General features: G+C 35.8%; 1 protein-coding gene and 1 long non-coding RNA gene across 2 annotated transcripts; one reads left to right on the forward strand and one right to left on the reverse strand.

Annotated features, from left to right (window-relative positions):
• Positions 1 to 4,634: 4,634 nt before the first annotated feature.
• Positions 4,635 to 9,125, forward strand: LOC133876112 (protein FAR1-RELATED SEQUENCE 5-like). Its single transcript, XM_062314397.1, has 7 exons — positions 4,635 to 4,713; positions 4,817 to 6,483; positions 6,591 to 6,914; positions 7,157 to 7,243; positions 7,331 to 7,336; positions 7,873 to 8,031; positions 8,895 to 9,125. Exons 1-7 carry the CDS (start codon positions 4,635 to 4,637, stop codon positions 9,123 to 9,125), a joined length of 2,553 nt encoding a protein of 850 aa, XP_062170381.1.
• A 478-nt stretch (positions 9,126 to 9,603) lies between these two features.
• On the reverse strand, positions 9,604 to 11,294 carry LOC133874777 (uncharacterized). Its single transcript, XR_009901378.1, has 3 exons — positions 11,173 to 11,294; positions 10,345 to 10,458; positions 9,604 to 10,239 (listed from the first exon to the last, which is right to left on the reverse strand). It is a non-coding gene; the product is annotated as an uncharacterized LOC133874777 (long non-coding RNA).
• Positions 11,295 to 15,991: the final 4,697 nt, after the last annotated feature.

Consider the following 15,991-nt stretch of genomic DNA (forward strand, 5'->3'; position numbering starts at 1 on the left):
GAACTGCCAAACTAAAGATTGGAGTGATTTTGTGGTTGGAGAACGTAAAAGGTCATGCCATTTATACTACCCTACAAATTGTTGACACAATTTTCATTCGTATACCAAAGTTAAAAGACTTGAAGTCGAAGGGAATCGAAGCTTACGTACGTCTTCTTGCTATTGTTTTACACAAAAGTTAGAAGACTAACTCTCATAGAAAAACAAAAACAAATTCTTGGAGAAAATGCTCGAGGGGCCACCAGGCCAGCCCATTACTTCAAGAGTTCTAGAAAATGAAATAATAATAATAATAATAATAATAATTCATTTGTGCCCATCACTTAGTCTCGCCGCTAATAAATTCAACGCTAATGAATGAAATTCTTGTAGTGTCGATCGGGTTACGGTCAACTACGTACTGTATCAACACAAACAAACAGAATATGTGGTTAACTGTAAAACCCACGTGTTGAGCGCTAATTTTACTATACCTTCCATTTGAAAAGCTAAAATCTCAAGTGTGGAGCCATACTTATTGGATATGAGAGTATAAGCATTTGGGATAGTGATAATTAATATTATATGAAAAATTCGCACCTAAATATATTTTACATGCGGTCATTAACAAATGGAAAAAGATCTAAAACCAAATACTCGTAGATTAGATGTTAAAGATGAATAGGATTTTTTTTTTTTTGAAGTGTCATAATTAAGTGGATAAGGTCGAGCCTAGAAATATCATTTACTGAATGGTATATATGGTCAATATTAATTAAGAAATTAAAGTCATAGGAGAAAAGAAGTTAATTAATTACTTTAGTTTTATGCCATTATGGTCATGACTTATATGGCTTACATGAGGCCCATATTAACTGACTTTGATTTTCAACCAATCATAACGTACATGACACATATACAAGCTGAAATAAATTAAGTTGGCCTTCTTGAATATATACTATCTAATAATTATATGTCTTACTGTGATAAATTTACAGCTAGATTTGAACATATGGCTTGCCTGGCCTCTCCCCTGCAAACTTCATAAATTTATATTCCACATGCTATAAAAGGGGCAACATCGTTCATGTCCGTACTTGGAAGCAAGACTTACGCAATATTGTTAGGAATGGGAAGAAGATTCTTTGGCCTCGTGCTTTTGTTGTTCATTCTATTAATGGCTTCTGGTATATATAATTCTCTCTCTCTCTCTCTCTCTCAGTTTCACTATAATTTCTTTTAAAGAGTTGATGTACTTATAATTGCTGTACGTGCCAAAAGTTTCTAAGTAGTTTATTTTTACTAATAAAATGAATACCTTTAGAGGGGTGTTATGTACACACCACCTTAAGGGTCGTTCTCTTCTGAAATTGTTCCAGCTAGAGATGATATATATATATATATAACTGATCCTCTTTTTGGTCTTTTTGGTGTTTTTATTCTCATTGGTGTTGTATCCACAGAGGAGATGGTGGTGCATGTTGGCGCAGCTGGGAAAAAATGCGAGTCCAAGAGCGAAGTGTTCACCGGCGTCTGTTTGTCGAATGAAAACTGCTCAAGGGTGTGCCAGACTGAAAATTTCGAGACGGGTAGATGCAAAAGGCATCTCCTATTGCGTCGATGCTATTGCAGTAAAGACTGTTGATTGGTGTTGTGGAAACAATGCAAGAGCCTTTTGGAATTTGGATGCTCCTAGCTAGTACAACAGTTGCATGTACTTGATTATGTTACCCTTCTAATTAAGAGTGAACAATAATAAAGTTTGGTTAATTATCTCTTGCTTAATTACGCTGTTTCCTGTTACATTACATCCCACTCAATCATAATATTTACTAATTGATTTGTTAAACATTTCGATAACGCTATATATATATTTTCAAAATTAACTTCCTTTGATAAATCATTGATAAACTATATATGTTGTAATAGAAATGATGAAGTCTTGAAGATGGGATTTGTAAATGATTTGTGAGAAGAAGTTTACAGAATTAAGTACTCTTGATGTAGTGAGCATAATAACTCACCTTATATCTCAAAGGTTTAAACCGGCGAAAAAATAATTAATTTAATCATTTAATTAATATTTTAACAAGCATAACAAATTACCTCATTAATTAAAATGGAAAAAAAAAAAAAAATCATTTAGAGATGAAAGACAAAGTTAAATTTATGTGGATAGATATAATATATAGAATATTATAAACTGTGCGGTAAAAGAGTTACAAACCGAAGTGATTTCCTAGTTAATTGTCATAGTTACATGTATCACAAATTTTCCTTAAAATAAATCTAAGACATGGGTTTTCTCTAAGGGTCCGTTTGGATTTGCGATTTCAAAATATACAATTTGAAAAAGTGATTTTTAAAAAACGCAGTTAAGCATTTTGACAAAATTGTTGTTTAGCCTATGAAATCATAAATTATCCGCTAAAATTTCGCATTTACAAAAAATCACTATCTTACCTGCGATTTGAAAAAACAGATTTTCTGTGTTTTCAAATCGCAATTTTTAAAAACGCAGTTCCCAAACGATTTATATTCTAGGATTTGGTTTAAAATCGCACTTATTGTCTACGAAATCGCAATCACAAACGCTCCCTAAATTGGGTTGAAATAATTTATTTAATTAACGTATTTTTTCAAAATGCATATAATTCTCATATATATTTTTAATAGAGTATGTAATTCTCACATGCATTTGTAAAAATAATATAATAATTATATATATTTTAAACACATTAATTTAATAAACTGAATTTAAACACATAAAAGCAATAGATTAAAATTATAAGTTACATTTGGGATCACCCAAGTTTGCCTAAAATGAGATAATAACGTATTGGTAATGACTTCATTTATTGCAGGGGAAGGACACACAAATTTGAAAAAGTGTGCGATAAAAATATATCAAAGAAAATTACTCTTGCACAACAGTTGTGTAACTGTTGTGTAAGGTTTTAGAGGCATGGGGTGGGTCCCATGTTGTGGGTTTCATCATAGAAAAATGATCTTTACACACATTGTTTACAACAATGCCACAACAGCTTACGTGGAAAGTGGTTTTAATTTTTATTTTTTTTTCCATTTTTTTTCTTTTGCTTGGAAACTGGTTGGAGGGAAAGCTGAAATATAATTTCAGCACCAACGATGCCCCCCTCTTTCTCTGAAATTTCACTGTACGCTGCCCCCCCCCCCCCACCCGTTCTCCTCTCTCTACACGTCCGGTCAGTGACGTCGCCTGCTTCTCTCTCGGCGGTCGGCCTTCTCCGTCGTCCGGCTTCTCTCCGGCAGATTCTCTCTCTCTCTCTCTCCGACATATTTCCTCTTCGGCAGATTTCCTCTCTCTCCGGCAGATTCGGTCGTCTCTTCGCCGGCAGATTTCCTCTCCCGTAAATATTTGCTGCATTACTTTTTTGTTGTTGGCCTAGCAAACAAGATCCAAAAAAGAAAAATTCTGCAATAAAGCATCGGCAGCGCCAAATAATACTCTGTTTTGTCGCAGCTGGACTAAATTATGTCCCTTTCTTTTTTTCACGCAGAGCAGCAGCTCATCAAGAGAAGCCACGCTTTCTTTGCCAGCTTCTCTTTGCTGTGTGTGTAGTGGGCTTACGCTTCTTTGTCCCAACGGTATATTCCACAAATTTTTCATCTTTCGATTTGGGTCTTCAACAAATTTGCAGGTAAGCTTCGATTCCTCTTCTTAGCTCTTTCTTATGCTGTAATGATTTCGGGGGTTTTGCCTTTTGTGTTGTAATGTGGCTCAGAAATGAAGGTTTTGAAGGTTTAATTTTTTTTGTTGTTGTTGTTGAATATAAATATAATGGTTGAACATGAAAATGATTGAGAATGTGTAATGTGGAGGTAATGATTGAAATGTGGAGAAATAACTAATTTTTAGGAGTAGAGTTTCTGGAGTGCCTTTTTCTTTCGGTTCTGACTTTCTTAATAAATGCTGAAACTGGATAGCGGATCTTCTTTATTGTTGGATTCTGATTCCATTAACCACTTCTTCATTGTTTAGTTGTGGGAGACCTTTGGTCATTCGTGTCACATTCTTGGAAGTAAATTGGATAATTCATTGGGCATTGCTTAAGTTGCTTTGAGTGTTAGAAGGGAGGTTTGGACAGAAGAGCACTTGTGTAGAAGATTGCTGTATTGGTCTGCCTGATGTGGTGACTTTTGATCGTTGAGCTGTCCTGCAATAAGCTTAAGCTTATGTTTTGAGATTTTTATTAATTGGATTAGGGCTTTGGGCAGATTTCCCTCCATAAATGATTCATGTTAGCAAATGAAAATTACAAATGAGCTTGGTGTAAAGGTAATCAATATCAACTATTACTGTTAGGTTCTTAAATGATCCAGTATTCCCTATGTTCCCAGGTTCTAAGATATCTATGTGTCTGCATAAAGAATGAAACCTTATTTAAAATATTTGATGTTTTTTTTTTCTTGAATTTTAATTGGGCTTCCAAGTTATAAATCCTAGTAAATCATTAAAACCACTCTCTAAAACTAGTGCTATGACTCCTTTATGTAGTTTAATTTATATAATATTGTCAAATTACATGCTTTTAAGGTTATTAGCTTAGCTTTTATGTAGTTTAGTTTTTTCATTCAATTAACTTATATTACTTTTTAATATAGCATTTTCCTAAATGGACTCTTCAAGTTCACGATTGGATAATGAGTGTGAATTTGACGATGCTCTAACCCATCAAGATGACCGTCAAAATGGTTAGTTTTTTCACTTTTGTTTGAGTTATAGTTTTGTTTTGTTTTTTCTTTATTATTATTCTAGGCTTTTTTATAAACACATTTTGTATACTTTTTTGGATAGATATGGGCGAAAAGTTTGAAGAGTCGAAGGATTTAATGACATTTATTTCTGATGAACAGTTGAATGAAGAAAATGTTGAAGAACCGAATGAAGAAAATGATGAAGAGTTTAATGACATTTATAAGGAAGAAAATGTGGTACTACCTTTGGTGTTAAAGGATGATGAGAAAGTTGAAGAACCAAAAGAATCAATGACATTTAGTTCATTAGACGAAGTCTGCTCTTATTATAGGAAGTATGCTAAGCAAGCTAGTTTTGGTATAGCGCAAAGAAGCTCGAGAAAAAATAAGGATATAAAAGGTTACGTAATGCTTATATGTACTCGTAGAGGTAAACAGCGATCTAAAACAAGTGATTGTGCGAAGCCAACTCCAGCAACTAATAGAACAGGGTGTGGTGCCAGGATTTGTTCAAATTTATGTGATGATGGAATGTGGTTTTTGAGTAAAGTAGAGTTGACGCATAATCATTCGTTAAGCCCGGGCAAAGCGAGATTTTTTGGAAGCAATAAGAAAATTAATGATGCTGCGAAAAGAAAGCTTGAGCTAAATGACAAAGCAGGAATACGTTTGTGTAAAAATTTCAATTCATTAGTTGTTGAAAGTGGGGGGTTTGAGAATCTTTCCTTTAGAGAAAGAGATTGTCGGAATTATATTAACAAGGCAAGAGAACTCAATCTTGGTAAAGGAGGTGCTCAAGCACTTTGTGATTACTTCAGAAGAATGCAAAAGCAGAATAATGGCTTCTACTATGTGATAGATATAGACGATGATTGTAGGTTACGAAATGTTTTTTGGGCTGATGCACAGAGTAGGGCAGTGTATGATTTCTTTGGAGATGTTATTACGTTTGACACAACGTATTTGACCAATAAATATGACATGCCATTTGCTCCTTTTGTAAGAGTGAATCATCATGGTCAATCTATACTTTTAGGGGCAGGACTAATTTCAAGTGAGGATACAGATAGTTTCGTGTGGTTATTTAAATGTTGGTTGGAGTGCATGAATGGCCAAGCCCCTAAAGCAATTATGACAGACCAGGATAAAGCTATGAAAAATGCAATTGCTATTGTTTTTCCTGAAAGTCGACATAGATATTGTATGTGGCACATTATGAAAAAACTTCCTGAAAAATTTGGATCACATGCTAATTTTGATGGCATTAAGAGTGCCATAAATAAATGTTTGTATGACTCTCAAACATGTGAAGAATATGAGGAAAATTGGAAAGATCTACTGGAGAAGTATAATCTTCATGATAATGCATGGTTGGATGGGTTATATATGGATAAGACATTTTGGGTGCCGGCATACATGAAAGATACGTTTTGGGCGGAAATGAGTACTACACAGCGAAGTGAAAGTATGAACGCATTTTTTGATGGTTACATGCACTCACGAACCACATTGAAAGAATTTGTTGATGAATATGATAACGCTTTAAGGAGAATGGTCGAGAGTGAGGCACGTGCTGATTTCGATTCTTTCAATCGCACAATCCCATGTATAACCGCCTTGCAGTTAGAGAAACAGTTTCAAGTTGTTTACACAAATGCGAAGTTCAAAGAAGTACATGAGCAGTTTGTGAAAATGATGTCTTGTAATAACGCTCTTCTCAAAAGTGAAGTTGCGATTTCTACCTTTGAAGTTGTTGAATATGTTGCCGTTAGAGATCACTTAATAGAAAATACATTTCTTGTTTACTTCAATGAAGATGAATTCGAAGTTAAGTGTACATGTGCATTGTTTGAAGTAAGAGGCATCTTATGTAGGCATTCACTTTCCGTGTTACGGACAAAGAAAGTGACAACTTTGCCACAAAGAATGTTCTTGACAGACGGAGGAAAGATATTAAGCGAGAGTACTCAAAGGTTAAGAGTAGTTATGATGCCATTGGTGCCCAAATACATGACAAAGTGAGGAACAATTTGGAAGAATTACTGTCGCTCACGTTAGTAAACACGGAGAAACGTTGCATGGAACTAATAAAAAGAATTGATCAATTAAAGGAGTTGTGGCGTTGCGAAAATCAATCTTTTGGCATTCCAGCTACTGTCACATCTTCTAGCTGTAAAAATGTGCTTAGTCCTGTGAAGGTTTCATGTAAAGGGAGGCTATGAACAAGGAAAAAGGTGGCTGTTATAGAAATAGTGGTGAAGAAATCCAAAGTATCGAGCAAGTCACCAAGAAACAACAATGATAAAACGAAGAAACGAAAAAATCAAGTTAGTGAATTTATTATTTATTATTTATTTTTTTTATTACTTCTGTCCACATTTTACTTACTTAAAAAACATGTGTACTTCTCCACATTGCATAAACCATTTTTTAATTGTAGGCCTCCAAATCAACGGAAAATCAAGACAACACTAGTCAATCTCCATTGCCTTCTGTGCCTTCTGCAGATCATGATCATAGTACTCAGGTGATTAGCCAACATCTCTTTATTTATTAATTGATTTTTGACAATTATTTGATATTTCACGTACTTATTTAGTGTTTGTTTTTGCAGGATCACGTACTGATGTAGTGCGGTCAACTATACGTCTTCTGATGAATGGTTTACTTCCACCTTGAGACTAATATGTCACTTAATGGTATTTGATGCTCATTTTGGTTGTCGTTATGTCTTCAGACCAATGTAATAGTCTTGTTTGATAATATGTATGTGTTTTCTTGCAGAGTTAAAATGAACATTTTGTGTGGGAGTTGTAATGGAGCTAGCTTTCAGATGGACTCCTGGATGTACTGGAAAAGATTGACTCCATTATTTTATTTTTTATTTTTTATTTTTTATTTTTTTGGTTCTTATATGATGTTCATATATGTTGTGCGCTAGATAAAGAGGTTGAGGTGAATTTTGGATGGTGTATGCATGAAATGGCATGATTTATGTTATTTTCTTTACATCTTGTTCTGGATTCTTTTTTTTCTTTTTTATTTTGTTGGATGTTAGGTTTGGAGCAGCGGTGGAGGACAGAGTTCATTTGATGTGTTGAGTTGTCCTGCAATAAGCTTAAGCTTATGTTTTGAGATTTTTATTAATTGGATTAGGGCTGTTGTGGCCTGTGGGTTGGAGCTATAGCGATGGAGGGAGAAGCAAGGGAAGGACGATCCTTGTCTGAGACCCCCACTTGGGCTGTTGCAACTGTAATCACTGTCATGGTTACTTTTGGATTCTTCTTTCATGGCTCTTTGAAACGCTATGGAAAGGTAAAGAAAAAATAGGCATGTTTTACAAGCTGCGTGCCTTTGCTTCTTAAATCTTGAACTTTGTTTGGATGCATGTTTTACAAGCTTCTTAAATCTTGAACTTTGTTTGGATGCATGGAATGTGGTTTTAGACGGTCAATTTGTGAAGTCTAAAATAGCTTAGTTTATATTCGCCAACAAGCTTCCTTTGGTTACCACTTTTACTAGGGAAAATGCCCCTTTGATTTTTGAAAGTCCCATTAAGAAACAGGTAAATGGGCGTGTATGCTTTGTTAATTTTGACTGTAGGTTACTGTTTTGTTTGAAGTGAAGAGTTTTAACAATCTCTCTCTCTCTCTCTCTCTCTCCAATTTTCAGTTGTTGCTATTTGCCACTTCAAATGACATAGAGAAGGTTGTCCCAATATTTCTGGAGGCAGCAAAATCTTTCAAAGGAAAGGTATGATCACATACTTTAATATTCTCTGCATGAATTTTGAGAAACAGTTGGAATTGTATGCAAGGAAAATTTTATGATTTGGAAACCAGAGTTACAGACAATGAAAAAAAGGCTCTTGTTTTTTGGGCATTATAGGGAAAAGATTCCTGTCAAATTCCTTGGAGGAGTGAAAGAGTGATTTGTTTTTAATGTACAAGAAAAAAAAAAATTGCTTGATAAACCCTTTGAATGACATTTGAATTTGTAAAGCTGTTTCATAGTGTTTAGATCAACTTTGTTGCAAAGTTTCTGTACGTTTTTTATATTTCTTTTTATAGTCAGTTCAAAACCAGGAATTTTCTCATTTTTAGATCCTTACGGTCATAATCTTTTAGAACTTTTGAGTTGTGTCTTTGATTTCTCTTTTTAATCTTGATTTTGAGAAGTGGTTGGGGATTCATGGGTCTTGCCCTGTTTGCAGGTACAAGATGCCTATTGAGGAGGAAGACGTGGGCAAGAAGAGGGATGAGGAAGGGGGAGAGAGGGAGATTTGGGTTAGTTTTTCTTTCAATAGTGGTAGGAGAAGTGGGGATTCAAGTCAAACTCCAACCAGTGATTCCAATGATCCCAGTGATTCTTCCTCCAGTCCTAGGCCTGATCATGAAACGGAGGTCTAGAAAATTATATATGAAGAGATTTGTGTCATCTCTTTCTTTCTTTCTTCTTGTATTATTTATTTATTTATTATTTTTTTTTAAAAAAAAATTATGGAATTGGGATTATCTATAACAAACACCAGAACCAATGACCTATATAGCAAGGTCTTAGAAATTACTCCATACAAGATATAACATATCCTTGGTGTGAAAATTGAATGGCATATTATTCACATGGTTGAGTCCTGCTCGATGGAATAGGAATTTATTGTTGTTGGATTCATTGCAAGAACCGTGATTGTTTGTTGTATTGTTTTGGTTGTTCGCAGAGAGTGTTTGTAAAATGATGATTTTGTTTAAGGTGCTTATTCATCAAAAAAAAAAATAGAAAAAGAAAGATTCATTGCAAGAACTGGAAATGGTATATTAGTATGTACTTTCATAGTCTTGGTCAGCTGATACATAATGGAGTTAGAGTTTCTTATGGGTTTTTCTGGATTCCAAATGCACCAGCATCTTTCCTTTCTTGCAGAATCTTGATCCCTTGGGAACCAGCTTCTAGACTCACTGTCTGGCCCTCCAAGTTGATTTACTCCAGAACTTCAACAAATCTTTGATGAAGTTCTGGAGTCCACTTTAACCTGGGCTTTGCATAAGTGGACAACCAAATTCACTTAAAAGATACCAAATTTGTCCATTTAACAATATGGGTTTGACTAATCATAACTAAAATTCAGAATTTCTATTGTTCAACTAATAAGAACGTAAAATATCTGACAATGACCGACATTAACCTAATAATGTTTTCATCCTTTCATTCTAACATCAAGTAGCTAACTTTAGAACCGCTATAACCACTGAAATAAATTACAATGCCCAAAATGATTACGACTACTGCTACCCAAAACATCTTTCTATTAAGACCCAACTCCAACCGAAGTCTCTCATATTGTTCTTTGTGTTTTGTTTCAATTAGTTTCTCAAGTTTGTCAATATTGGCCATTGTCATCTTCTCAACTTTCTCAATATCGGCCCGTCTCCCTTCCTCTATGTCTCTCATGTGTTCTTCCAATCTCTTCTCATAAGAAGTCATTTGGTTATCAGCCCACATAAAAAAATCACAATCCCCATCTTTCTGCGTTAAAACATAATAATAAATGTCATAAATTACTAACGAAAAAATAAATCACAATTAATTAATTTAAAATTTAAAATTATCTTATACTTTATACAACCGTACCACTTTCTTCCGGGGTTGTCACTAGTCCATGAATACCTTAAACGTGCATGCACTCCACAATAACATAATGGATGGGGTATTGACGCATCACTATTTACTGACATTTTTTCGGGCCTACGCAAAAATAAACAAATAAAAAATAAATAATAATAATAATAATAATATCATTGAACGAGAATCTATAGCATATCCACATTCCTTGGCCTATAGGTCTATAATCACCAATGCTAAAGAAGAGTCCCCAATCAAATCATCTTTCCCCTTACATCTCTAAGGAAACACAAGATAAAAGCCATGAATAATCCTTCAAAATATTTAAATGACAAATGCCCAACAAATTTTCACAAGATTTTCTGCAGAATTTCACATTTCTTGCCCTTTTTTCAATGCCGAGATCTTCAGATTTATTTTAAAGCAAGCAAACCCACATGTAAAGCATAGACCAAAGAATTTTGCCAATTCAATTTTTCCAAAAACAAAGAATTCATGCCATAACAACCTAGACAAACAACAGAGAACATCAAACAATAGAAAAATAAATAGCCATTCTTCTTATATAAAACATACATACAAAGAAGTAATATAAACAGAACAATTATCAAAAGTCTTCATTTCATGAACAATCTGACAATTGAAATTACTACTACAAAACAACCAGTTAACGAATTTGCATTCCAAACCCAAAATTGCAGATAATGAAAAATTTAATGACATAGATATGCAATTAAACACAGCATCACCTCCAACTAATGCATAATAAACTAGATTGGTACACAGAATCTTTTATAAAGTAAAAAAAAAAAAAAACACACACACACACACACATACACAAACAGAGTGAATCTGCCGACCCCACAGTTCTAGATGGAAGGTTTTCCAGCCCAAGCCTGCTCCAATTTTGGCTGTCTTGAAACCTAGTCCATTCAGAGAGAACCCAGAACAAAGAAAAAAAAAACCAGATCATTGAATGTTGAAATACCAAATCGAACCCAGAACATAACAAAAAAAATTCAAACGGGTTGTAAATCCCACTCTTCTTGGAAAAGATTTGCTCATCGATAAAGCTGGGCAACCTAGGGCATCCAAATTTTTTTTACCAGAAGTAAGGGGGATTTTTGGGAGGTGAGGGGGGGCATTTGACCCCTCTCGACCCCCCTCCCTCCTGATCTATAATAGATTAATACCCATGTTTCTATTCTCTATTCTCATTGACACCCATTAAAAAGTTATGATATTTTTGTGTTACAAGATTGAGTTTTTCTTATGGGTTTCATATATGCAATTTAATGGGTTTTGCTAATTTTTTAAAGGAAGAGGACGTTCCCCACCCCTTAAACGATGTCAAAAGGAAATTCATCAAATGTCTGTTTCACAAAAAAATAAAACAAAACAAAAAAACTTCAGAAAAACCTAACCTTGGCTCCGTCTCACTTGCCGGTGGAGATGGTGCCGGTGAAGGACGGCTGGAGACAGAGAGAGAGAGAGTTATAACCAGATCTTACCGCCGGTGAATAACGAACGAGTGGAGAGAGAAATGCGGGCCGACAGAGAAGGACGGATCGCCGGCCGGAGAAGAGACAGAGAGAGACGCGTTAGGAGGGGAAATACGATGCACAGAGAGAGACAGAGAGAGCGTCGCCGGAGAGTACCTTTTTTAGCGTTGACGGATACAGATCCGGCCGCCAAATCCGCCGGAGACAGAACGCCAGTGAAGGATGGCCCGGTGGAGGGTGGCCGACCACCAAGACAGAAGCCAACCGCCGAGAGGGTCGGTCACGACCGGTGAGCGAGCAAGCGGGAGACCAACGGTGGTTTCGGACGGAAGAGACTGACCACCAGTGAAGTGGCGCCGGGAAGGGGAAGACCAGCGGCGGTTTCGGACGGAGAAGACCGACCTCCAGTGAAGCGGCGCCGAGAAGGGGAAGACCAGCGGCGGCAACGGTAGTTGGAGAGAGAGAGCTGTGTTGGAGGGGAAGGGAAATGAAAATTTCAATCCCTTCCAACCAGTTTTCAAACCCAAAAGAAAAGAAAAGAAAAAACAAAAATAATAAAAAATCACTTTCCACGTAGGCTGTTGTACTGGTAATGACGTCATTTATTGCAGGGGAAGGACGCACAAATTTGAAAAAGTGTGCGATAAAAATATATTAAGGACAAAGACTCTTGCACAACAGTTGTGTAACTGTTGTGCAAGGTTTTAGAAGCATGGGGTGGGTCCCATGTTGTGGGTTTCATCATATGGGGAGTGATCCTTGCACTCTTTGTGCACAACAATGGTACAACACCAAGGCACATTGGGGTGGGACCCAATGTGTGGGCCCCACCCCAATGCCTTGGTGTTGTGTCATTGTTGTGTATTGTGAGTGTTTTGATCATTTTCCATCATTATATAGATCCCACATGAGACTCATCCCATGTCTCTAAAGTGGTGCACAACAGTGCACCAATCACTTCTCATATAGTAATAGACTTCAACAGTTGACAAGGCATTTGTCCTACCAATTGTAAAACATAGATTTGGCTTACATGCGCACTGTAGAGAAATAATAGCACATCTCTTGAAATTTTAAATCAAGGGCTAAGATTAAAACTTTCCCATTTCAACCTAAACGGCGTAGCTTTGAATGGAACTAATAGAGAATTTCTAAACGTGGTTTGCACCACCTCCTCCTTCTCCACCCATTTCCACTTTCTCTCCCTCTTTCTACAAATTCATCTTGAAAAAAAACAGCAATGGGTCAAATTTATGGTTCTGAGCTCATCTCCTCGGGACCATTCTAGCAACCCGGGGCAGGAGCAGAGGCACATTACACCGAGGGTGGGGGTCCATGACCACTTCAAAAAAATTTGAAGTTTTTTTTTTTTTTTTTTTTTTTTTTTTTTATTTTTTTTAAGGGTTAATTATATGATAGTCCCGGCAAAAATGAAATTCAACCCTCTCCCCCCAAAAAAATTTACTTTACTAACTACTACTATAATTTTTCTTCTTTCACAAAAACAAAAAAAAAAAAAAAAAAAAAAAAAAAAAAAAAGCCCTCAGGCCTCATTTACAACACGCACCTGAATCTTAAAAAATAATAATAATAATAATAAATTTAAGGGTTAAATACTCCTATGGTCCCTAAATTTTCACAACTTTATTTTTTTTAGTCCCTGAGTTTCAATTTACATCACAGACGGTACATCAAATTTAGGAAAATACCAAATTGGTACTTCGGTTAAGTTTTCTGTCAAAAAACTAACGATTCGCCACGTGTCAACCTTAAAAATTGACACATGGCACTATATAAAAAATTAAAAATTAAAAATCTTTAAAACTTAATTAAAAAAATATATTAAAATTTGAAAAAATAAAAAAAACAATGGGATGGCTAAGCCACCCACTTGGCCGGTCTGAGGTGGCCGAACCACCCTTCATGGGGTGGTTCAGCCACCCCTTGATAAAAAAAAATAAATAAATATTGGTTTTGGCCATTGGGGGTGGTTCGGCCACCCTCGAGGGCCAAACCCTCCAAATTTTGTTTTTTCCGTTTTGCCCTTGGGGTGGCCGAACCACCCCCCATAGGCCACGGGGGGTGGTTCAGCCACCCCCAAGGGCAAACCCAATGTTGCCATTTTTTTTTTCTGTCTAGGGGATGGCCGAACCACCCCATCATCTGTGATGCAATTTGAAACTTATGGACTAAAAAATAAAGTTGTGAAAACTCAAGGACTAAAAAGGTGTTTAACCTTAAATTTAAAAACCCAGCAGCACATATCAGATAGGGAAACTAGGAAACTAGGAAAAAAAAAAAAAAAAACAAGTATTGGCAACACGCATACGCAGCAGATAGGGAAAAAAAAAATTAATCAGTACTCAGTAGATCCTCTCCAACATGGCAACACAATGTCAATCAAAAAATCACACTACACAAGAAAAAATGGGGCAAAATTTACTTTTCAACAACTCTCAAATTTCCTTCAAAGTCTCAATCTCACCCTGTTACCCAGTCCCAAGAAAAAGAAAAAAAATACTTGGTGGTTCAGTGGTTGTGAAAATACCGAGAGGCGAGAGAACTGAGAAAAATGGTTTTAGAAACACCAAGAGGTCCACAATATGGATGTGCATCCACCGTTTGCCACCCACACACCACCACCAGCAGTCAGGACTCATCAGGCACCATGAACTATCTGCTCTCTTTTCTCTGTATGCTCTAAATTTCTAATATGATTTTGTTTTAAAATTTGAAACTTTTCTAAAAGAAAAATTCATAGGTGACCATAAGGCTCTAAGAGAAGGAGAATATCATAAAAATGTGAGAATCAATAAATGGCCGAGTCATAGTGGGGGTTGATGAGAAAGACGCATTTTTTTTTTTTCCTTTCTGTGTTGTGTTTCAGACTTTCCGATTGAGTGTTTGTTATGGGGAAGCGTGCTCTTACAACTGGGGTTGTTCTCATTGTAATTCCAAATCGACTGTGACATACCAAATCTTTTGGCCTGTAAGCTTCAACCTGTCATGTACTCACGAATGTATATTACGTGGTAACGACATAGTTGCTTCAATTTTCAGACAAAAAAAAAAAAAAAAAAAAAAAAAAAAAAAAAGGGCCAAAATGGTATGACATATTGAGTTTCCCAACGTTTTCTAAGGAAACAAACGGAAGTCAAGAAAAGAAAATCACCTCGATAATCCAAAGAACGTCATTTAAACCATACCGGCCACCAACAAATCACCATAGGGTTTTTTACTTCTAATCTCATTCCATGTTTCATTACAACTATAGACACCCTTCTTTGATGCGGTCATTGTGTTGTTTTATAGTTGTACTACCTTTAGATGTTAGATTCGAAATGGACCTCGAAGCAGATGCAACCATTGGGTGTAGTACTGATATTGATCTGGTTATACTTGAGGACTGATTGCAGGATTTTTAAGGCCGCTCATGGTAAATAGTATTTTTGGTGACGTTCTAGGCTTTACTTTTGAGGCTCAATTGTGTATTAAAGTTTATTTTTGATCTTTTATATCGGCAATATGTGTAGTATGATTTTATTTAATGTAATGATTCTTAGTAGATACTCTGGTTGTAATAAATGATGATAGAGTATTTTATGTTTCCACTACGTAGTATTCTTTTTTTGAGAAACAGAGATCCCTAAGTCGTATTCCTTGTGAAATAGGACTGGGAGTTGAACCGTGAAGTTAAAAATTACTAGTTAATTAATTTTTCGAAGCATTACAAATGGTATCAGTGCCTTATGCTCTGAAAACTAGAGGAACTAATCTACCAAAGCATATGATGAAATAATTGTACAAGGAATACAGAGTTTTGACAAAGGAAGATTTTGAGGACATTGGATTTGAGAATTTTATAATAGGATATGGTGTTAAGTATTCCCAATCCTAGTCCCTATAAGGATTGGGGTATAAGGATTGGGAATAATTTGGACTAGGATAGTTCGATACAAGTGCTAAGTATAGATCTACGTTAAGATATAGGATAAGTTGGTATTAGGATAGAAGCTTAGTGAGGATTGATTTGTGATAGGGTTTAACGTCTTAAGCGAGACTCGACACATGTTCTAAAGGAAGGACCGACGATCCTTGTGACTACAGAGATAACGACGCAACCAAGACAAGACCTCCTAGCTCAATGAAAGGAA

This window comes from Alnus glutinosa, chromosome 8, assembly GCF_958979055.1.
Source record: "Alnus glutinosa chromosome 8, dhAlnGlut1.1, whole genome shotgun sequence".
In the NCBI taxonomy this organism is placed as follows: Eukaryota; Viridiplantae; Streptophyta; class Magnoliopsida; order Fagales; family Betulaceae; genus Alnus; species Alnus glutinosa.